Raw genomic sequence first — 22,743 nt, 5'->3', positions numbered from 1 at the left:
GGCATGCTGCGGACGAGTCGTTCAAGGTAGTCCACATCGATGCGGTGCCATTCCTCCTGCAGGCAGGCGATAAGAGCAGCCACTGTCGTGGATCCCCTCTGTTGCACACGTCGCTTAAGAACATGCCACACATTCTCAATGGGCGAGAGGTCGGGACTCGATGGTGGCCATGGCAGAGTTTGCACGTGATGGCGAGTCAACCATTCTCTTGTCGGCCACGCTGTATGAGGCCTGGCATTGTTGTGTTGAAAGATGAGACGCCGCCTGTGGAACAGGTGCCTTCGCACTGTGGGAAGATGCCGCTCCAGTATGCGTGTATAGGCGTGTGCATTCACAATGCCCTCACAGACATGTAGTGGGCCAAACCCAGATGCCGTCATGCATCCCCATACCATCACTGACGCAGGTTTCTGTACCCGACGTGCATAACTTTTTGCTTCATTCTGTTCCTCCTTCCGACAAATGACTGTTTTCCGTATTTTCCCGTACGCAATATTGAAAATGGATTCGTCCGTCCACAAAACCCTGTTCCACTGCCGAAATATCCATCCCCGGTACATTCGTGCTCACCGTAGTCGATTGCCTTTGTTCAACATGGAAAGGAAGGGTTTACGTTTCGCCTTGTACACTCGGTAACCGCATCGCTGTAGGTAACGGCGAATGGTTCTGGTTGACACTTCAATGTGAAAGCGTTCTCGAGTCCACAGTCGTAATTCGGCCACAGAAACATGATTGTTGGTCTGGATATAGTGCCTAAATATCCGTAGGTCACGCACGCTCAGCAGGCGTTTTCGACCGGGGGCCTTACTGGCTCTGTAGTACCCGTATTTTGGTGGTGTTTGATGATGCAGTGGACGGTTGACTTGGGTAAGTTCAGTTGGCACCCTATTTCCCGTTCACTGAGTCCATCCCGTTGCAACTCCACCACTCTTCTCCTCACGGTGTTGTCAATAGGTTTGCCCCTGGCCATGGTGATGATGCACTGTGGTTCCTCGGTGCACAGCACGTGCTTATATACGGCGGACTCCCTTATCGTGTCCGTGATGTCATGCTCCCGTCGAATGCGCCACTATCTGGAATTTTCCGTATGGTTCTGGTGCCTGGTCGAAGTTCAATGTCACGCGTATAGTTCCCCGTTTTCGTTCTTTACATGACCTTGGGTGCAACATGCTGGGATCACGATTCTTGCCTGCTCTTCTAGCCTCCTCTTACACACATGCGTCACTTCTGCAGGTCACCCATTCCACCGCCTATGCCTCTGTGCATTTAATCACGCATTCCTTTCTGGTCGAACTTCATTGTCACCAAGGTTGTAACAACTGTCAAATTGTTCTGCAAAGGGCACTAACAAAGTAAGAGGACCGAAAAAATTCAGTTTAATTTTCCACTTAGCATTTTTCTCCTTCCTCGATAAAAATAACATGTGAAATACTTGTCTCAGGGCATTTATAAATATGAATAAATTCAATGAGATTTGAACAAATATAAGTTGCAATTTTTCACGTCCGAGGAGAAAAATTCAAGCAGAATTCCTGGTGAGTAGCCACCGTTATTATTATTATCATCATCTTGATTTTACATCATCAGATATTTCACATTTCATTATTGTTGCTTTGACTTTGAACTTCTTCTAGAGCTAAGGGTGGGGGAAGGCACTCAATCCCTACACCAGATTTTTATAGCATTAAAACATTACAATGACTGTGTCCACTTCAAATTTAATATAATCAGACACAAACTGCATCACACATGATTATTAACCATAGCTTTCCTGTGCCATACTTTCATGAGGAGAGGTCTCTCACTTTTTTATCTTTAAATTCAAGGAACAATTTTCTTATTGAATCACTGCTTCTTTTGTTGATTACATGTGCAGTTATTGATTAATTATAATTAGGAGCCGGGACTTTATGTTCTATAGGACTGTAAAATATGTATGTAATTATGTCATAAAAGTGAAAAAAAATCAGAATATGCAGAACATTACCTTCGGATTTCTTATTATACAGGAAGTCAGTATCTTCCAGGGATGATAGGGTGGGGTGAGGTATTCAATGAAGTCAGAATTCCTATAACCGAAGAATATAGTGGGAAAATATTGAATATATCATGCAATTATCCCAAGTTTAATTTACTATTATGCCATTTTTAAACCTTTGTGGAATCCAAAGCATAATTGGCAGCTTGCTACAGCTCTAGTAAATCTAGACAGAGGTAGCAGAAGAAACACCAAACTATGTCAGTTTTTCAAAGTATTCTCCATGCGCGCCGAGGCACCGTTGCCATCGTTCTGGCAGCTCCCAAATTCCTTTGGCGTAGAAAGAACTTGGTTGTTGTCGTAGCCACTGGAGGATATCGCTCCGCAGTGCTTCGTCTGTCGTGAATTTCTTCCCTCTCAGATGGTCTTTAAGGGGTGCAAACAAATGATAATCACTGGGGGCTAAATCCGGACTGTACGGGGGATGGGGCAGAACTTCCCAGCGCATGTCAGCCAGAGTTGTTGTTGTCACATTGGCTGTGTGAGGGCAGGCATTGTCATGGAGAAGAATGACATTTCCAGACAACATCCCAGGTCTTTCCTTGCGAATGGACTTTCGTACAGCACCACTCAACAATGTGGAGTAATACTGGGCATTAATCGTGCTCCCTTTGTCCAGAAAATCCACATGGATAACGCCCTTCATGTCCCAGAAGACACTTGCCATGATCTTTCCAGCGGACGGCTGCGTTTTGCTTTTCTTGGGGGGCGGGGAACCTTTATGCCGCCACTCCATGCTGCGTCTTTTGGTCTCTGGGGTTGAATTGTGCAACCATGTTTCATCACACGTCATGATGGATTGCAACAATCCATCACCTTCTGCTCGAAACCGATTCAGAAGCTGTTCACAGACCGTCCTGCGTGTCCACTTCTGATCGAATGTCAGCTGGCGGAGAACCCACCTTGCACAGATTTTGCGGAAGCGTAAGTGGTCGTGAATGATTGTCTCAACACTCCCGACACTGATATTCACCTCGGCAGCAATATCCCGCACTGTTACTCGCCGGTTCTCAAGAATTAATTGCTCAACACGTGTGATATTCACTGGTGTGACTGCAGTCAGTCGAATGTGTCCATGCGCTTCATTTGTCACCTGCTCCCGTCCTTTGCGAAACTGCTCACACCATTCGTTCACTCTTGCCCGCGACATCGTTTGTTCACCATACTGTGCTTGCAATCGTCTGAAAATCTCAGCTGGTTTCACTTTCTCCTTCACGAGAAATTTGATTACACGCCGCTGCTCCACAGCCAAAGACACACTGCTTGCCGCCATGTTCGCTGCAACTGCTGCGCATGCGCAAAATACGTCATGCCGGGCGCTAGTTACTCGCGAAGGAATACATTACGTCACCCGCACGTTTCATCATGATCCGGCTATTCATCGATTTTTTACGTACGAAAATCCCGGTCAACCTTGAACGACCCTTGTATGTCTTATTCCGAGAAAATTGAAATGTTGTATAAATGTGAAATTGGTAAAATATGCCTCATCAAGTTCGTCTAATTCGGTTGATTTTCATGAGATACATAAAGATCTCACCTTAGTATTTGATCCGATGCCAAATAAAAAATATGTTATAACAAAGTCCCGGGCCCTAATTATAATAATTACAAAAATTACCATCATTAACAAGAAATAATATGCTAATATTGCGCGAGTGTCACACACACATATTTTACCACTCCCCCCCCCCCCCCCCTGCCATTTCAGATTGCCAATTTCTAGCAAAAACATTTTTACAACACATTTAAATACCACACAAAATATCAATCATGGAAGCTAGAGCAATTGTTTCAAGCAATTTTTACTATATTTTACACATGATCTTACATCCTAGTCCTTGGCACTACTGGATATTTTGAGATCATCTAATACATACAAAAATATCTTCAGCAATAATTATACTATACACTGTTTATATTTAGGATCAAGTCATAGATATAAAAGCTTACCTTTAATCCCAACGGATGGTGCCCCTGATGCTACAGCTGCTAATGCATATTCTATCTGTACCAATTTTCCTGAAGGGCTGCAACAGAATATATTATTTTCTCTTAGTTTTAAAATAGAATGATGACAAAAATTGTGCCTTCATCAACAGTATGCTTATACTATATTTCACAGAGTAATTCAAATTGGTTACTAATTATTGACTGAAATGAAGAATGTTACACACAATATACAGAATCAAACTCCCTTACCATACCTACAAAGCAACAACTGCCTCTAAGAACTAAAATATTCTTACCTAGGTTAAAAGCTGAGGCTGTAAAGGGGCACTCAGCGCACATATGGACAAAGCACAGGATGACACACACCCTTACAGAGGACTATACTGACTGTAGGTCCAGGACTGCTGAAATTCTGTTTACTGGGGTTTAATACGTACATGGAAGCGAGGCTGCCACTTCTGAAAAGGTCACTCCTTGTACCCCTGTTTACTAATTAGTAATTATTAAAGATAATCATTTAGTATTATTCTAGTACGATCTGTAGCTACAGAGACCATTATCAAGCATGTTCATCTTTTATAAAAATCACGAATATTTAAAATGCTGCTGGACCTTTGGCCTGAGCTAACACTGACTGCTTTAAAATTGTTATCTCATTTTGAAAAATCATTATGATTTCTACATTCTGATAAGTTACATCTACATATTTCAAATCCCTTCTAATGTGGTTTGCTTTAGCTGTGTCTAGATATCTGTGCTGAGCTGCAGCAGTCGAGTCAATAGGGCATATGGCCTAGTGTCCTTGCATAGAGTGGCTCATCCAGGCTCTAATCAATGGTGCAATCCTAGAAGGGATGAAGGGTAAGACCAACAGCATCTGATGGTGAGAGCACCACCTTCTCTTTTTATTTAACACTAGAAGGGCCGAAGCGGTCATTTTGACCGCAAGCTAAATTTAATTTCCCACCATGTCCAGTCTTTTGCAAATTTTGAACTGGCAATTGCTGACTTTTCATTAATTAGGATGTACTTGTTATACACAAGAAATTAACTTTACAAATATTTCAGAAAACCGTTATATGGAACACTATACCTAAAAGGGCCAACAGCGGTCATTCTGACTGCTGTATATTTTGCATGCCACCATTGTCGATCAGAACGACTGTTTATGCCACCATGCCATTGAATTCCAGCACAACAATGAATAGCTCTTTTGTTCGTTGTTTTCTTTTCTGTTTATGTTTCGTTGCAGAAGGAAATAGTTAGCTTTTGTCTCTTGTTGGGTTCAGACTTTCACAAGAATGTCTCATTTGCGTCGTTTGTCTGCACCACAAATACTTCATGAACTGCGACAATTACGAGAGGATGGATCTGATATTGGGGATGAATTCTCTGAATACCGACATAAGCGTAGATGAGTTTGCAAATCCAACAGATAAAGAACTAAGTGATTCATCAAGCAGTGACCCTGAAAATATCAGAGATTCTGACATTCCTTGCAATGATAGTGAAATTGGGAGCATAACTGAGACTGGTATGGGAGGAATACGAAGGACTTCAACTGGTTCAGGACATCAGGACGGATTTGACACCATCATAGCTCATGCCATTCCTTGCTCCAGTAGAGGTTGTGGTGGTACTGGACTTCGTGGCACTGAGCGGGGAGTTAGAGAGGATACATTGCCACCCTCTCTTTCTGAGACAGGAACACAGTTTATTGGTCAGGATAGGACTACACTTTGTACAGTAACTTGCAGTAGTGAAAATAATGCTGGGAGGTTGGGAGCACAAAACGTACTGAAAGAAACCGCAGGACCCACACCACATTCTAAAAGTAATGTCCAAGAAAACTCTGTGTCTAGTGCTTGGCGTTTATTCATTGATGATACTATGTTACGTCATGTACTGAAATCGAAGCCCGAAATAAAACTGGAGACAATAGTTGGTCGATTTCACTGGAAGAGTTGGATGCATTTATAGCTTTATTAAATGCACGAGGTCACACTGGCATAACTAACGAGCCAATAGGGCCTGCAGTGTGTGTGGGGGGGGGGGGGGACCAGGGAAAGGGAGCCCTGTAATCTCATGCATATTCAATAATGTGATCCAACTTCTTTCATGAAGAGAACAAAGAAGTCACTGCAATTCTCTTGAGAATTTTGAACATAATTTTAACATTGGCCCACTGTAACATAGCTTTTCGTGCTCATGATGAATCTTGTACATCTTCTAACATGGGAAACTTTTTAAGTATCATTGAGTTACTTGCTAGTTATGATCCTGTATTAAAAGCACACCTCGAGAATGATAAAACTAGAACAAAATATTTAAGCCCTAAGGTACAAAATGAAATGATTTTACTTTTGTCGTAATTAGTTCTAAGGTCAATAGTTCAACATATTAAACAAGACCCTTTCTTTGCAATTTTGCTAGATACAACTCAGGATGTAAGATTGACCAGCTGAGTGTGGTAATCAGATACGTTAAAATGGACCTGGGAAAGTCAATAAATACAGTTCCGTGCGAATTACTCGGAACAAGCACCTTTTTTGTCTGAAGTGTCAGCACTTGCCCAGTAGGTGGCAGCTATGTACATGCGGTCGCTATTTTTATCTTCCACGTTTTTTGTGCATTAACTTGAGCATTGTTGACACGGTCAGGCATCTCATGCCTTGATCCTTTGCATTTGTGTACATATCTATGCATTTGTAGCCGGACCCTGTGGCCGAGTGGTTAGCACATTGTGCTGCGATGCCAAGGGTCCCGGGTTCAACTATGACTTGGGCTTGGTTGTTTGTGAATGTTCATTCATCAATTTCATCATTTCATCACTCATCCCAATCTTCGCAAATTAGCCAAGAGGCACAAAACGCGAAGTAAAATAAACTAAATCAATCAATCAATATCTATGCGTTCGTAAGTGTATTTTGTTTAATTTAATCAGTAGGCTAATTGTGGTGGAGGTGTCAGCGAGATTTTGCCAAAGGATACGACACCTAGGAAACGTTCTGCGATTGTGACTTTATCTCAAAATACGTCTATGACACAAAGGAATATAGCTGTAAAATTCTCTGTTGGTGTAGCTACTGTAAATCAAATTATCAAGCAGTACAGACAAAGTGGTTCAATTTCACCTAATAAAAAGGGGCAATGTGGGAGGAAGAAGAAGACATCGCCAAATGATGACCGATTTCTTCTCAGGAAAAATAAACAAAACCCAGTTCTAACTGCAGTGGAACTGACATGAGAATTGAGGGACAAAGGAGTACATTTGGATGTTTCCAATGTACGACGTAGACTTCTTGCAGCTGGACGGAAAGCCAGGAAACCAGTGAAAAAAACATTACTTTCGGCTGCAATGCGCAAGAAATGTCTCTCGTGGGCCTGTGCTCATTGAAATTGGACAGAAGACGACTGGAAGAAAGTTTGTGTTCTCAGATGAAACACATTTTGAGGTCCAGAGACATAGGGTTCAATATATGTGTCGGTCGAGTAATGAATCTGTAATGTCAGCACATCTGCAACAGACCGTAAAACACCCTGACAAGAAGATGTTTTGGGGATTCTTCACCCATGAAGGACCAGGATAATTAGTGCCAATTGATGGTATAATGAATGCTGACAAAGACATACATGTTCTGAGAAGGAAAATTATTCATGTACACCTTCATACATCATCACGTGTTGTGATTGTATTTTGTTCATGTTCATTGGGTATCCAGTGTTTCGAACTGTCTGGGTTTCCAACGAAAGTTAGAAACATGACGTGTCGTGGATGTGTGGTGAAATTCGTACCGGGTGTGGAAGATCCAGTGGATATTTAAATTTAATTGAACACGGGATCATGAAGATAGGAATGTCGAAGATGTGGCAGTGAATGTAAGCTACTCGTTAGAAGGAATGGGCAGTGGGTATATGCCTAATATGATGTGTCGTGGATGCGTGGTGAAATTCAGGTAAGTTTTCCATATCCTGGAAACGGATTTATTCAAGTTTAAAAGTTTGGAGCTCATTTGGGGGCCGGTGACTCTGGCCAATTTCTAACATGCCTTTAACAGGGACTCTATAGAGAAAGCCGGGGAGACGGAGCGGATCGTAGTGGAGGCTGGGCCGCGGTAGCGGTAGGTCAATTACCCCAGGGGTGGAGCCCGGAATCGGTGGGAAATTTGGACTCAAAAATTTGAAATGAAAATAATTTTTTAGTTTAAATTTCCCACAGATTCTGGGATGGATAGCTCCAAAAACCATTCACAGATAGCGCCACGAAACAATACAATTTTCTTCGTATAACAATGCGAAAAAGTTTAAAAAAAATAAAATAAATTGCATCAGATGAGCTTTGTTCATGGGTATTTCTTGGGTTCCGAAGGTTGAAACACTGCATAACGAATGAAAATCGACAAAACACAAGCACGACGCGCGATTATGTAGGAAGGTGTACGTGTCATATTGTGTCTCAGGCAAGCAAAAAGACTAAGAGAAAGAAGTACTCGTAATGTGAAAAATTGCAATTACTTTCACGAAAACAACGTCAATACACCTTAAGAAATGTTCCGCGAAGCAGATAGGTAAGTACGAATGTCAAAAATTGACGAAACGAAGAAGTTATAGGTGTCCGAAGGATAGTAAATTTTTACCAAATTTTGGTAGCCATTTTCTCAAAAATGGGTCTTTAATTTTTTTTCAAAACATTACATGTCATACATACACTATTACTCAATAAGTATACAAAATTAAAAATGGGACGCCAAATGAATCTGGAGTTATGTTAGATTTAGGTTAGGGAGTTCCACCTTAAATAGGATAAATATCGATGTATGTGAGGTGCAGGGAATTGTGCGAGATTTCAAAATTTTAACTGAATGGGAAACATAATAAAATGTCTGCATGTTGACGACTGGAGCGCCGTGCGGTGGCCAGTCTCATCACTTTCCGGACAAACCCTGGCCCGAATTTTGATGATATTTCATCCTTTAACTGGTGCAACGTAGACATTGCTAACTAGTACAGAAATCCTGAACACCCTCCTCAGGTTGAAGAAATGGGGTCATTTTTAAAATTCTGCATCATTTTTAGGTCATTTTATTTTAACATTTTGTGTCATTGCATGCTGAAACATAAGAAGTTCAACAATTTCTGTTCTATATTCAGTAGAATGTTATCTTGCGGTCCTTACTCTGTATTTAACTACCAGCGCAACAAAGCAACATGCACCTTTAATGCAGTGAAATTCTTCTTTCTCTCCAAATGTTTTTCAATTAATAATTGTGCTTTGACTGTATAGAAAGTATGTATACCTATTTTTTTTTGTGTAATACTCCGATATTTGTGAATTCTTCCCAATGTTATTGATTGTGATCCATAAAATAAGTGTACAATAAAAAAAGGTAAAGTGATCCCCTGTGCTTAGCACCACGCCCTGCAGGTCATTTTTCAAAGTTTTTTGGGTCATCAAAATCCGGGCCCTGTATATGACGTTACCGATAGAGCTTTCTTTAGGCTGGTCACTCTGGTGCAAGAATTAATTTATTTTAATCCAAATCTTGTATTAATTAAAAAATTAGATGTTTTAAGGTGACATTTGAAAATGTGCAGTTTATCGTATTTGGATTTATGTCTTTCTAAGCCCTTAAGAGTGACAAAAATAAATGCTGACCCCTGAGAAAAAGGCGCTAGCACCTGAATTATTTTTATTTTTTTCTACCACTGATATTAATTATACGTTATTCTTAATTCTTCAGATTTCCAATGTGTTTTTGTGCATGTATGATGAAAATGACTTTTAAAAAAATGGCGAAAGTGGTCCGGAATACAAGTAATTGGACATGCTGTGGTCACATTTTGGGGGGCTAAATATCTCCATTATTTGTGGTTTCTGTGTGTTGAAATAAGTAAGGCATCGTAAAACATTGTAATTTCTAGATAGGGAGGGGAAAAAATCAAAATTATCCAGGGTGTAGTATGTCGGTCAACAGCCCATATTTTATTGTTCACCTTAACATTGATTCTACTTTGTGTATTTAGCATTGTTTTTCTGACATTTTTGATTAATTGTGATGAAGAGGATGAGTGGTGAAATGATGAAATTGATGAGGGAGACACTAGCCTGGTCCAAAATTTCCAAAATGTGAGAACTTAGCAAGCAAGTCACCCTCCAACCAGTTGGGTGCTAACTGACCTAAAAAAACATCCCACATGAAATTTGGGACCCGAGGAACATTTTCTGGCTGTGTCCCGTGCATTTTTAATTTTCCCATAAGGAAAACATGCCTAGAATATAGGAATCATTACCAAACCTGCTCTATGACCTTCAAAGGGTCAGATCACATTAATGTTGTTTTTTTTTTTTTTTTAAACATGAGCTCAAAGGTATGCAGAAGTTCATTGAAGAGAGTCACAGAATACATACACATTGAAGGAACATTACAATGGAAATGTATGTATACCATTAGAATAAGATTATGAAGAAGAAAAAGTACATGTTTAACATTAAAAAAATACAAGTAACAACTTAAAGAACTTGCCTAATAATTGTTAGGCAAATACATAACATCATACTCATAAAGGTAGGAAAAAAAAATTGAAAAATTTAAAGGAGTTGGGTACAATTAGTCATGATAGAAACAGGCTAGACCTAGGGATAACCATAGTGGTAATGGTTCAGATTGTTTTATGATTTTTTCAAATTCTCCTAGTAGACAGACTAATTATCACAGAATTTTTGAAATGGTTGTCACACAAAATTTGAACCTTCATTAAAGTAATGAGCACTATTTGGATTCGAAGAAAAAAGTTATTTATGTTGGAAAAAAATTAAAAATTATCTTACGCAAGCATGCACTCTTCCCATGGATAAGGAAGATATTATCCATTGACAAGCAACAGTAAGTATCGTAGACTAGTGGGAATGAATGCAGAGGTAAATCGGAACCTTAGTAGAATGCATTTAGGGACTTTATTTTCATGATAAGAGAACCAAACCTGACCTGCCTAACCTAACCACGAAAGCATATATTGAACAAAATCTTAAGTAATCGCTAAAACTCCGCAGTATTTGTTAACAGACGTAATCGAAATCGAACTATGTAAAAATTGCATTCGTAGCATGATGAAATCGCAATAAAACAAAAAGAACTTGGGCCACTATAGTTGTGTGTGTCAAGTACATACTGCCCACCTTACAGCTAAAGTTTCAAAAAAATTAAAGTGAATAGATCCTTTGAAGAGCATAGAGCAGGTTTGGCGGAGACGCCTACATTCTAAGCATGTTATCCTTATGGGAAAAATTAAAACGAGTGGGGCATGACCAGAAAATGTCACTTGGATTGCAAACTTTGTGTGGGGTGTTATAAGGTTAAATGGCACTATACTGAAGGTTGAGTTGCTTTACTATAATATGTATATGAACTGAAATCGGAAAATTTTGGACCAGGCAAGGACACTCACAAAGAACACCCATGCAGGTATTAGAACCTGGGACCCCAGGCATTGTAGAATTTTGTGCTAGCCACTCGGCCACAGAAGTAGGCATCTTAATATTGGAAAAAAAAATAGTGAATGTGTGGAAGGAACCACTCTGCAACAGAAAGATTGTAAAAATATACAAACATAAAGGTAGACCATTAAATTAGGCTATTTTTTATGGGAAGAAAAATGGTGAGATATTAAAAAAATCATTTCATTTCCCAATCTCCAAAGCATACTGCCAGTGTCTTATGGGAAAGTAATCAGAAATCAGCTTCAGATGTTCCTGAAACATTCAACACTTATCAAAAGAAGCAGACTAGAGCTTGAGAAGCCTTACATCAGAAAGCCCAATAAGAAAATTATACAAGAATTTAAATTATCTGTCCCCCGTCAAATGAAAATTGAAAACTAATTTGGTTTGGGACTATTATGTCATTATCACTTGGACAGTAAGTGGAAACATTAGTCGCATCTGGTTCGCTGCACTTTTTGACTCGATGTGACTCTCTTTGCCCCTCTAGTTGGTTGCACGGTGCAACACCGAGTCGTCTAGTTCGTTGATTTGGAGTCAAGTAGTGTATCTGGTGTCTCCACCGTCTGCACTACGTTCCAGACCAGTGCATGTGTGGTATAAGGTCACGTGGTGCGTTCTAACTAATCAAATGACCATTTAAAGCAGCAGACAGGCATTTGTTGAATCTTCTGAACTTGAACACCGATTTCCGTCTAGTTGGTTGAACGTCATTTCCTTGCACCACCCTGACACTGGGTACACCTGCACTGCACCGAGTGTCAAAAAGTGCATCCAACTAGACGGGGCTATTCGGCACTAAATAATTCTATGGTGGTTGTGCATCCTAGCAAATTGCCTCAAAACTACTAACTAGACATCATATTTCAGGCAATTTAAGAGACTTTGATTGATGGAGGAATTACTTCAGGAGCATGAAATGGTAGCAAATAAGTAACATGTGTATTAAGAGAAGAATACGCTTTAACCCACATTGTACGGTAAAAAAATTGCCCAATTTCCTTTTCTTTTATTGCGATTTCATCATGAACATGGTTTGATTTTGATTTACACTGCTCCACAAAACTTAAGCAACTCCGTACAAAGTGGGATAGGTGAGATGTGGTGTCCATTCAACACTTGTAGTGCGAGTGCCCTCTATAACGTGTGAGCAGCACCTTAGAAAACCAAGATTAACAGCTTGTGCCTGCCAGCGCAAACCACAGCCTAGTATTGTCCCAGTCATCAAGCAGTGAAGTGCTGGTTCATGCATGGGATATCAAGTGTAGACAGCTTGATATGAATCGTAGACATCATTTGAGTGACGTTGACCGAGGTCGAGAATTGGACGACTGGAAATGGGTCGGTCCCAAGTGGAAGTGACACATGAATTCAATGTGAATAAAAGTGTCATGTCAAGGATGTCGCTTCCCTTCCAAAATGGTCCTACTGTCAGTAGACGTCATGGAGGAGGCCGTCCGAGGACGACATCACCAGCTGATGACCGATTTCTCACAATTACTGCCAGACATAACCGCCAAGAGTCCTGCTCTGAACTGGCAAATGATTTGTTTCAAGCTACGGGACGACGTGATAAGTCATGAAACATTTCGTAGGCGGCTGAAAAAAGCAGGACCGTATGCCAGGAAGCCTGTGCTGTGTGTGCCATTGAAATGGGAGCACAAACGTGCGTGATACGCATGGTGTCAGGAAAATGTTGAATGGGGAGAAGACCATGTTCTCTGATGAGTCTCGATACAGTCTGTCCTCTGATTCTGGTCGGATATTCGTGTGGAGAGAGGCAGGAACACGAGATCACCCTAACTTTAATGTTGAAATGCCATCCTTTGGAGGTGGTCCCATCATGGTGTGTGGTGGTATCATGGTGGATGGGAAAACAGAGCTCCATATTGTTGAACATGGAACTTTGACAGCACAACGTTATTGGGATGAAATTCTCCATTCACATGGTCACAATTTCCATGGAGCATTTCGTCCGGACTTCCTTTTTATGGGTGACAATGCACACCCACACCGTGCACATCTTGTGTCCGATTATCTGGAGACAGAAGACATTATCCGTATTGAATGGCCTGCATACTCACTGGACCTTAATCCAATCGAGCATGTTTGGGATGCTCTTTGGTGAAGAATAACGCAGCGCAATACACCACTACGAACAATTCCTGAACTATGAACACCACTCATAGAGGAATGGCCCAGTCTTCCTCAAGACTTGATAAACACTCATCCACAGCATGGAGGCCAGATGTCGTGCCTGTGTGTCTGTTCGAGGTGGTCACACACCGTATTGACAGCCTGTGCCCTCTCGGATACCAGCTTTTCATGTAGGGTTATAGTGGTACTGAACTTTCTGGCCACCCTGTACAGCACATCTGCATTGTTAGTGTTCATTTGTTTTGCATTGTGCATCTGTACCTTCCTTATGTTCATTAAACTTGGTGAATTGACATTTTCTTTTTATTTAGTCCTACGTCATTTGAGTTGCTTAAGTTTTATGGAGGAGTGTACTTCTGTTAATATATACTGTGGAGTTTTAGCGTTTAGTTAAGATTTTTCTCAATATGCTTTCAGTTAGGTTAGGCAGGGCAGGTTTGGTTCTCTTATGCATTCTACTACGGTTCTGATTTACTTCTACATTAATTCCCACTAGTCTACGATACTTAGTCGCTTGTCAATGGAAAATACACAATCCGTGGGAAACGTGCATGCTTGTGTAAGGTAATTTATAAGTTGCTTCTTTCAACATAAACAACTTTTTTCGAAATCCAAACAGTGCTCAATAGACAATAATTACTAAAATTCTACTATAATTAGAATTTGAAACAAAAAACCTAAAACAGTAGGAATCGTTACCAAACTATTATTGTACCGCATGTTAAACCGGCTTTCTGCCGACCTCTGTGGCAGAGTGGTTATCACAGCATGCTACAATGCCAGGGGTCACAGGTTCGAATCCCAGCCTGGGTGTTCTTCGCTAGTGTCCCTTCATCAATTTCATAATATATATTCACCTTCGCAATAAGCCAGATGATGTAAAAATAAAGTGAAGTAAAATAAACTAAATCAATAAACCGGCATTCGGTAACACTTTACTTTACCTGAGACAGATTTCTTCAAATTTACAGGAGAAAGTACTTACGCAAATCATTTTCTGTAGCGTTGTTGATGTTCGGGAATGTAATTTTGATTCATTTTAATGCGAATGCATGTGGTTTTGTACGAAAATCTATTTCCGACGCGCTATTGCTGCGGCCGCCATTTGCTTCCTGCATGAGAGCACAATACGCTCTCGTATTGTCCGTATATGCTAAATCTAACCTAGCAGGCATACCTCGTCCCCGTGATGGTTTGTGGGGATATCGTGAATTTTGGGGCTAACGTCAATGGTTTTTCTGGCTCAAGGAACGATCAACGGTAAGCTATCGCCATGTTGTGTGTGGAAATAAACAAGAACAGTAAGTACTAGTAAATGTAACAAATATACATTACTTTCCTAACAAATTCAATTATTTCACCTAAATAAGTGTTCCGGAATGCAGAATAGTACGTTCGCAATGTTAAAAAGTGCGAAAGAAATGATTCCCAGGTGTCTCAGGTATAGTAAAGTAGTACCCCGGCATTCTTTTCTCAATTGATGTCTAGAGCTTATTTGTGAACGTTCAGTTTTGTGGTGAAGGATTATGAATTTAGTTTCACTTTTCCATTGTAGCTATTGAAATGTTTAAGTTTAACAAATGCAACATATTTTCCGAAGAAAACAACCAAGCAAAACATTCGTTTCAAATTAATATATCAAGTAAATAAAAAAGTACTGTAATTAAAAAAACATTAACAAATACAACTTCAGTTTTCCAAAGGAGCAATCAAACGAAACTTATTTATGTTTCGAATAAATACTTTGTACATTTTGACGGACGCCGGAACTGCACTCTCAAAGTGGCTGTAACTTAAATCCAAATGTATACAACCGAGAATAAAAAAACACAATTGTTTCAAATTTTCCATTACAAGTGGTTCCCTACTATTGAAAAATAGAACATTACCTGAAAGTTGTTAAAGAAAAACTATATCGTTCCGAAGCCATGATTTACAAATTTCTCGTCCAAATTCGTGACGGTGACGGTGAGCGAATGACGGGTCTGCCCGTTCGCACTTCATTTCTGCAACCTTGTGTTCTGACGTCAGAGAAGAATTCCATACGACGTTAGATTATGCCTGTTAGGTTAGGTTCCATTAGCATAAATACAATTAAAAGTTATTATTTAAGCTAAGAGAACTAAACCTAGCTAGCCTAGCCGAACAATGTAGGCATGTATCCTAAAATTAAAAAGGTTGGTCCCGTGACGTAATTAAACAAGATTGCTAAAGTGTTGTGCAATAAGTGAGACCCAGCGATGACAGCAGGTAAATTAAGGTGATAGCAATAAATATTTTCTCCTTCTTCTCAAAATTGACAACAAGAATGTCCTTTCGGCTTTTCTTTCTTTTATTTATCTATTTATTTTCTTTGTATGCGTGAAAGTTTCGCGGAGGGTGATCAAAAGTTCCTACCGGGGTATTTTACTCTTCATGCAGCTACTATTTGCGGTGAAAACAGTGAAGAAAACGCACTCTTCCATGAATGAAAACAGTTGAATAACAAAATGCACAATCTCATAAAATCAAAAGGATGAATAACATGTGCTTGTATGGTGGATGTAGTAAGTAAGGGAAAATGTTGTAATAGCTAAATTTAGTGCCTAATGTTTAAATGGCTGCATTAGTAGAAGATGTCGGTGTACCATGATGAGATCGAAATAGAAGACTTCGAGTACGACGAGGAAACAGAAACGTATTACTATCCATGCCCTTGTGGCGATCGGTTTCAAATTACTAAGGCAAGAAGATTTTTGCAGACGATATTATCTTAAAATCCGATTTGTTTTAATATTTTTAAGTTTCCATGGTAAGAGTTTAATTTACGTCCTTTTCCTAAGGAATACGTGTCATCGTTGGAAAAGTTATTGTATAAGGAATTCAACAGTAAATCCCAAGGCGAGGAAAAATTTCCTGGAGGAGAAAATTGAGAAAAACCGATGTTGTCCGGATATTCGTGAGTGAACGTACTGAGGACATTTTTCGATGATGAAGCACATATTTAGGGGTGAAATGAGTGGTAATGGAACCTAGCCTAACCTCGTAGGCATACCTCGTTCCCGTGAATACTTAGGGGACTATCCTGAACAGAAAGTGTAAAAAGAAAAACTTACTTACCCGAAGAGATGCCGGAGCACCGGCCATCTGCTACCCTAAGAGATGCTGGAGCACCGGCTGTCTGCTAGCACAGTTTTGAACGATGCACTGAATCACTGGATTTAAACATATTTTACACTATCTAGAAGTTTTTGGAACTTGTTCTTCTTTAACACGCATTCACAACGCAGACACAAAGACGAGCATGCAGTGTTGTTAACTCCCATTGGTTACCACCAAAAGCCAAGAAGAACGTAAACTAGACTCTAGCCGTTTCCATTAATTCAGAATGTTAAATTTGGGTAATTATGCGATATCGCCCGAACACCTCTCACTCGTTTATTTCGTTCATTTTAACATTGACCTATTCTCCATTGCGGAAGATTCTTTGGTAACATTATCGTATGAGGGAAACTGATTCCTTCAAATTTACAGGAGAAAGTACTTACGGAAATTACGGAAATCATTTTCTTTAGCGTTGTGGAAGTTCCTGAATGTAGATTTGATCCATTTTAATGTGAATGTGTGTTGTTTTCTGCGAAAATCTCTGCCCGACACGCTGTTTCTGCTCCCGCCATTTGCTTTCTGCACGAGAGTGCAATGTTCAGTTAAGATGATACAACCCCCATAGCCAGTGTTTCAGCCTCGCCATGTTTTCACTAGAACGACGTGTCGAGTATTTTTAATTTCTTTTTTAACTATGCTTGCCTAACCTAACTTAACCTAACCTTACGGAAAATGGTTTTTGGGGCAACGTGAATGGTTTTTAGGGCTAACATGACTGGTTTTTGGGGCTAACGTGAATGGTTTGTGGGGCTAGCGTCAATGGTTTGTGGGGCTAGCGTCAATGGTTTGTGGGACTAACGCCAATGGTTTGTGAGGCTAACGTCAATGGTTTGCGACGTATTAGCATAATTTCAAATCCGGGAACGAAAGTAGATATTTTCCAGTGAACAAGGTTGCAACACTGCATAAATCGACAAGACACACTCAGAACGCCCCCTAAACCAGTACGCTATCACGGCCATAATGTGTTACAGATTCGAAACAACAAGTAACAGTAAGTACTCGTAAATAGAAGAAATAGACATTATCTTAGTTAGAAATGCATTATTTCACCTTAAGGAATGTTCCGCATTCGAAGATAACACCTTAGCAATGTAAAGAAAACCGAAATATATGATTCGTAGGTGTTTCCCTCATATGATAATAGTAGTCATTATTTGTCTTCATGGACACTCGTCATGGCTCATCGTGCGTTGTGCTTGTGTTTTGTCGATTTGGAGTGGGTATGCAGTGTTTCAACCTTCTTCACCAAAAAATACCTACTTTCGTGTTCATTATGTCATCACAAACCATTGACGGATAGCCCCAAAAAATATTCACGATAGCCCCACAAACCATTGACTGATAGCCCCAAAAATCGTTCACGATAGCCCCACGGACCATTTCCAGCAAGGTTAGGTAAGCATAGTTAAAAACAAAAAAAATTCTCGTAAAAAAAAGGCACGTTTGGAAACACTGGCGAGACCGCGTGACTTTCGACGTTCGCGCCATCTGCAGGTACACAATGGAAACAATGGCATAATGTTGTCGCTTTACAGAAAATGCAAGTTCCTTACATAAAAAGTGATTATTTCTTGTTCTGCAGCATTCTATGGTGAAGTTTTCCATTTCTGCGAAAGAAAATACCTCGAAGAACTTCGACATTGCTACAGAAACTGATTTCAGTACGTAGTTTCTCCTGTAAATTTGAAGAAATCCGTTCCGGCGATATCGCATATTTACCCAAAAATTGAAGCTAGCTATGTAAAATTATCGTATGTTGCTCTTTCTTCAATTTGTTCTTGCAGTGTACAGTATTACACCAATTAGTGACCAGGAGATGGAAAGTGGTTGGTAAAGTCAATATTTTATTCCTGACCTGCAACGTATGAGTTCTTACATCTGTGTTTTTTTAATGTTCATGACTGCATTTATAATTTTGTTATGGCCTATTGGAGAGGGGATCCATGACAGCTTCCCAGTGAGATGGAAGAATTTTTTCATGAAAGATATTCGTTTTGCCATCTATCTTAAGAGTACCTCTGGTACTAGCCCAGTCTAGTTCGCTGCACTTTTTGACACTCAGTGTAGTGTAGGTGTATTCTAGTGTCAGGGTGGTGCAAGGAAATTACGTTCAACCAAGTAGACGGAAAGTGGTGTTAAAGTTCAGAAGATTCAACAAGATTCTGCTGCTTTAAACGGTCACTTGATAAGTTAGCACTCACCACGTGACCATACACATACACTGCTCCGGAACATAGTGCAAATGATGCAGGCACCAAATACACTACTTGACTGCAAATCAAACAACTAGACGACTCGGTGTTGCACCGTGTAACCAACTAGATGCTTCGGTGCAGAGAGTCAAAAAGTGCAGTGAACTAGACCAGAGCTATTAGCTCCAAAAAATATACACAGCTTTGGGCTAGAAGTACGTTTTATATTTCTGTGTGCATAATTTACAGGATAAAACTAATGTTCAGCATAATATGATAAACGCCACATTCACTGTCTTTTCCCCATTAAATAAATTATTTTTATGTAATGAGATTGTCATGATGTTTCTGGTTGATTGACATATTTTTCAATTGTTTCAGGAGGAACTAAAAGCAGGTGAAGAAGTTGCTGTGTGTCCCAGCTGTTCATTGATAGTGAAAGTGATATATGATTCTGTAAGTAAGACAGTTGTACATTTGTTGCTAAATCGCCATTACTTTCATGTATTCTGTGTAAGTTGTTTTGCGATGCTCTTCAGTATGTGTTTTTCCTCTTAAAAACAAGAGCGTTGCATGCTTTACAGTGCTGAAAATAGCAGACTCGCAGAGAGTATCATGCTGATGACGTCACAGAACCCTGCCGACATTGTAAACACGAGGATTGACAAAAAGGCGTGTTATGACCAGACCTTCTAGAGCGGGGGAAAGTGGGCTTCGACGGACCTTGGTTTTTAACTATGTCTTCTCTATATGCTAAGGTGAAAACATTTTGGGGCCGTTGGCCCACTGTACCTCTTCGAGGATTTTTTTTTTTAATTGACAGATTACAATGTTTTACGTAATATAAAAGTGGTTTCAGTGTTAGGAAAGCACAAATAACTGAGATATTTGATCCCAAAGTATCGCCCTGCGTAAGTAAAACAAACTCCTATTCTGAACTACTTTCACTCCTTTCCAATATGAACGAGAATATATAATTTTTCAAAGTAGTAATCTTAAAAAAATGCCCTTTCTTCTACGTTGTTGCAGGGGCAAAATGTGTTAAATGGCAGACGAATCTCACACCCTACAAACACCAACCATGCACAGGGTATGTTTCACACTAAAAATGCACGCCCACCTTTTAAACAAAAACCAAGTACCATGTGACATGAACCAAAACATTGTCTGCAGTAAATTTCGCGCACTGTGATATAACACCAGGATTGTCTACCTTCAATCGCTGATAATTCCAATACAGCTCCAAGTTACACAACCTAACAGTATGTCAAATTCTATTTCCTATTCTTCCGGTGAGTCATAACTTCCAAAACTACTACCTTTCTATTCAAACATTAGTACAAAAGTAATGCATAACATATGCCACGGATTTAGTTCATACGACAGGGAGATGGCAACGATGAAAGTGACATCATAATAGTACTATAAAAAATAAGTCATTACTCCACTATAATACATCTCCGTGAGCTAAAAACAACAGAAATCGTTCATATGGAACATAAACTTCACAAATTAAACAAAAATTATCGCCTTCTTGCCTGGGGGGGGGGGGGGTACGGAGGGTTAAGGGTACCAACATTTTGTGGAAGGAGAATTCTTTCAGTATCGAGCAGCTGGGATTTCAACCAGGTGAAGCTCTCCCCGGACCTGTGCTGCAACGAAGGGTTAAGGGTACCAACATTTTCATGGAATCACCCAAGGCAAGAAAGCTAGGCTTGATTGCATGTTAAATTTAGAAAATACACACTTTATTTCTAATTCAACGCAAGGACCTCAGTGTAATGTTTATACATTAAGAATGGGAAAGATTAATTGGCATTCTATTTGTATCAACTGCTAGTGCAGAATTGTTATTTTGATATTATTTTAATGAATATAAAAATATAATTTGTATGCCCTAGTTTTGTTAACTAAAAGTTAAAGAACCCAGTTTCTTTCTCTAAGGCAAAATCTATTGTAGTCACCTGGTTACATACATTAAATACAGAACAAGATATTCTATTTTATTTAAAGCAGTATAGATTTTCAAATGTTATACTGAAAACATGCTGGGCATTGAAGGGTTAATTCACCATGAAAATAGTTCGATTAAACATGAAAGGAATCTATTTTCTTTAAAATTCTGATTTTGTAATGTGTTGTATGCTTACCGCAGTACTTTTAAATTTTTAAGATGTTTTGATATCAATATGCACAGTGGTAGGAATCAAGAGTATCAGCACTTTGGTATCAGATCAAGGGGGTATTGACTCAGGTGCAGTTACTATTATTACAGATGAAGTGTGCAATAGCAATTGACACCCTGGATTTTGCAGACTAACGAGGCTCTGACATCTGCACTCGCAACCAATATAATCCTCTGCGGGGCTTATTTGTCATCCACATGTGTTTGTGATTGTCCCTTCATCCATTTAATCTTATCATCATTCATCCCCATCTTCGCAATTATACATTAGACAAAAGTGGCAGAAAAGTGAAGTAAAATAAAAAAAAATCAATAGCAGTAGGCACAAAAAAGTGCAAGAGTAAACACAAAAAGTTACTTAAAGTGAAATGAACATAATTGACATTGTATTAGCAAAATGATGTTTAGTTTCCATTATTATTTTCAGTTCTATTACTTTGTTTTCATAAGTATATGCCTTTTTTCTTTTCCTAGGATGCTTTTCAAGAGGAGGAAGAGAAGGTTCCAGTCACCAACACAGAAAAGCAGTTAGAGAAGGCGTAGTTGTGCTCTATTGAGTTGGAAGAGTTTGTGTACATTCACCATGGGTGCTCGCGGTAGAGGAGGTGGTGGAAGGGGGAGGGGAAGGGGGATGTCTTTCAGTATCGAGCAGCTTGGGTTTCAACCAGGCGAAGCTCTCCCTGGACCTGTGCTGCAACCACCCCCTCTGTATCCTCCACTTGAAAACAAACCAGTGCCTTTGTTGGAGGGCCTCGAACAGGAGTATTTGCTTGTAGTGAAAAAGGAGTTTCAGGATTACATGAAGGATTCTCCGGCGTATGTGCAACCCGTAACTCAAAAAAGTGACATTGAACGTTATTCAGATAGATACCAGGCATTGACTAATTGCAGCAGAAGTGGGGATTTGAGGTTTGATTGGGCTCGGTTTCCGAAGGAACTGAATCCAGGTCTTGGTAGCAAGAAGCGGAAGTTGAAAAAAAAGGCAGCCAGTGTGAATCTTAAGGTTGCCAGGCGATCGTCTAAACCTGTTGACATCTCAAACAAGCTGGAGGAACTTGAGAAAAAAGAGCAGCAAGGAAGTGATGCAGAGGAAGAAGCTGGTGAAGAAGAGAAAGCAAATGAAGAAAAGGGAGAGGAGGAGGAGGAAATAGAAGAAGATATTGATGAGGAAATGGATGATGGAACTGATTATGTAAATTCTTACTTTGATAATGGAGAAGGGTATTTGGATGAAGAGGATGATAATTTGGATGATGGACCAATTTATTGATTGTGTGTAAAATAAAGTATAATGAATTGTTCCTTGTTTGTTTTAGTATTCTAATACATTAGAGCTAATACTGACGAAGAATATAAATCCTAAACCCCTAATGCATCAGTCCTTTGATGGGCCAAAGAATAACAAGCAGTTGTTCATGATCAGCAATCAACTCTCATTTTTGATGAAAGATATTAGTACTTATTTTAGCCTGTACGATGTGAGTAGTCTTAGGTACTATATGCTAAATTAAGACCTAATGTCCATTGAATTCGCCAATTAGCAAACAAGATGTCTTATATAAAATTGAGGATT

The 22,743-nt window shown here is 39.7% G+C and overlaps 2 protein-coding genes across 3 annotated transcripts in view; one reads left to right on the top strand and one right to left on the bottom strand.

Annotated features, from left to right (window-relative positions):
* The window catches only part of Prosalpha2 (proteasome alpha2 subunit), a 35,015-nt gene extending 19,377 nt beyond the window's left edge, over positions 1-15,638 (bottom strand). Inside the window, exons 1-2 of the mRNA XM_083125930.1 lie at positions 15,536-15,638; positions 3,992-4,068 (exon numbers count right to left, since the gene is read on the bottom strand). Of these exons, the coding sequence (XP_082982056.1) occupies positions 3,992-4,068; positions 15,536-15,576 (118 nt within the window). The 5' untranslated portion in view covers positions 15,577-15,638. The remainder of the gene's footprint in view (positions 1-3,991; positions 4,069-15,535) is intronic.
* Positions 15,639-15,992: 354 nt separating this feature from the next.
* Polr3G (RNA polymerase III subunit G) lies at positions 15,993-22,485 on the top strand. Of its 2 annotated transcripts, none has more exons than XM_083125913.1 (3): positions 15,993-16,192; positions 19,367-19,441; positions 21,645-22,485. In XM_083125913.1, exon 3 carries the CDS (start codon positions 21,754-21,756, stop codon positions 22,438-22,440), a length of 687 nt encoding a protein of 228 aa, XP_082982039.1. In that variant the 5' UTR covers positions 15,993-16,192; positions 19,367-19,441; positions 21,645-21,753; the 3' UTR covers positions 22,441-22,485. The 2 variants fall into 2 exon arrangements, with proteins under 2 accessions (XP_082982039.1, XP_082982047.1); XM_083125921.1 differs by lacking the exon at positions 15,993-16,192 and adding an exon at positions 16,323-16,437.
* Positions 22,486-22,743: the final 258 nt, after the last annotated feature.

This window comes from Lepisma saccharinum, chromosome 1, assembly GCF_977018435.1.
Source record: "Lepisma saccharinum chromosome 1, izLepSacc3.1, whole genome shotgun sequence".
In the NCBI taxonomy this organism is placed as follows: Eukaryota; Metazoa; Arthropoda; class Insecta; order Zygentoma; family Lepismatidae; genus Lepisma; species Lepisma saccharinum.
Note: the sequence above shows the minus strand (reverse complement) of the source record. Positions and strands in the feature narration are given on the sequence as shown.

What these genes read in the sequence shown, in the direction of transcription:
- Polr3G (XM_083125913.1), top strand. Translation starts at nt 21,754, where the DNA reads ATGGGTGCTCGCGGTAGAGGAGGTGGTGGAAGGGGGAGGGGAAGGGGG.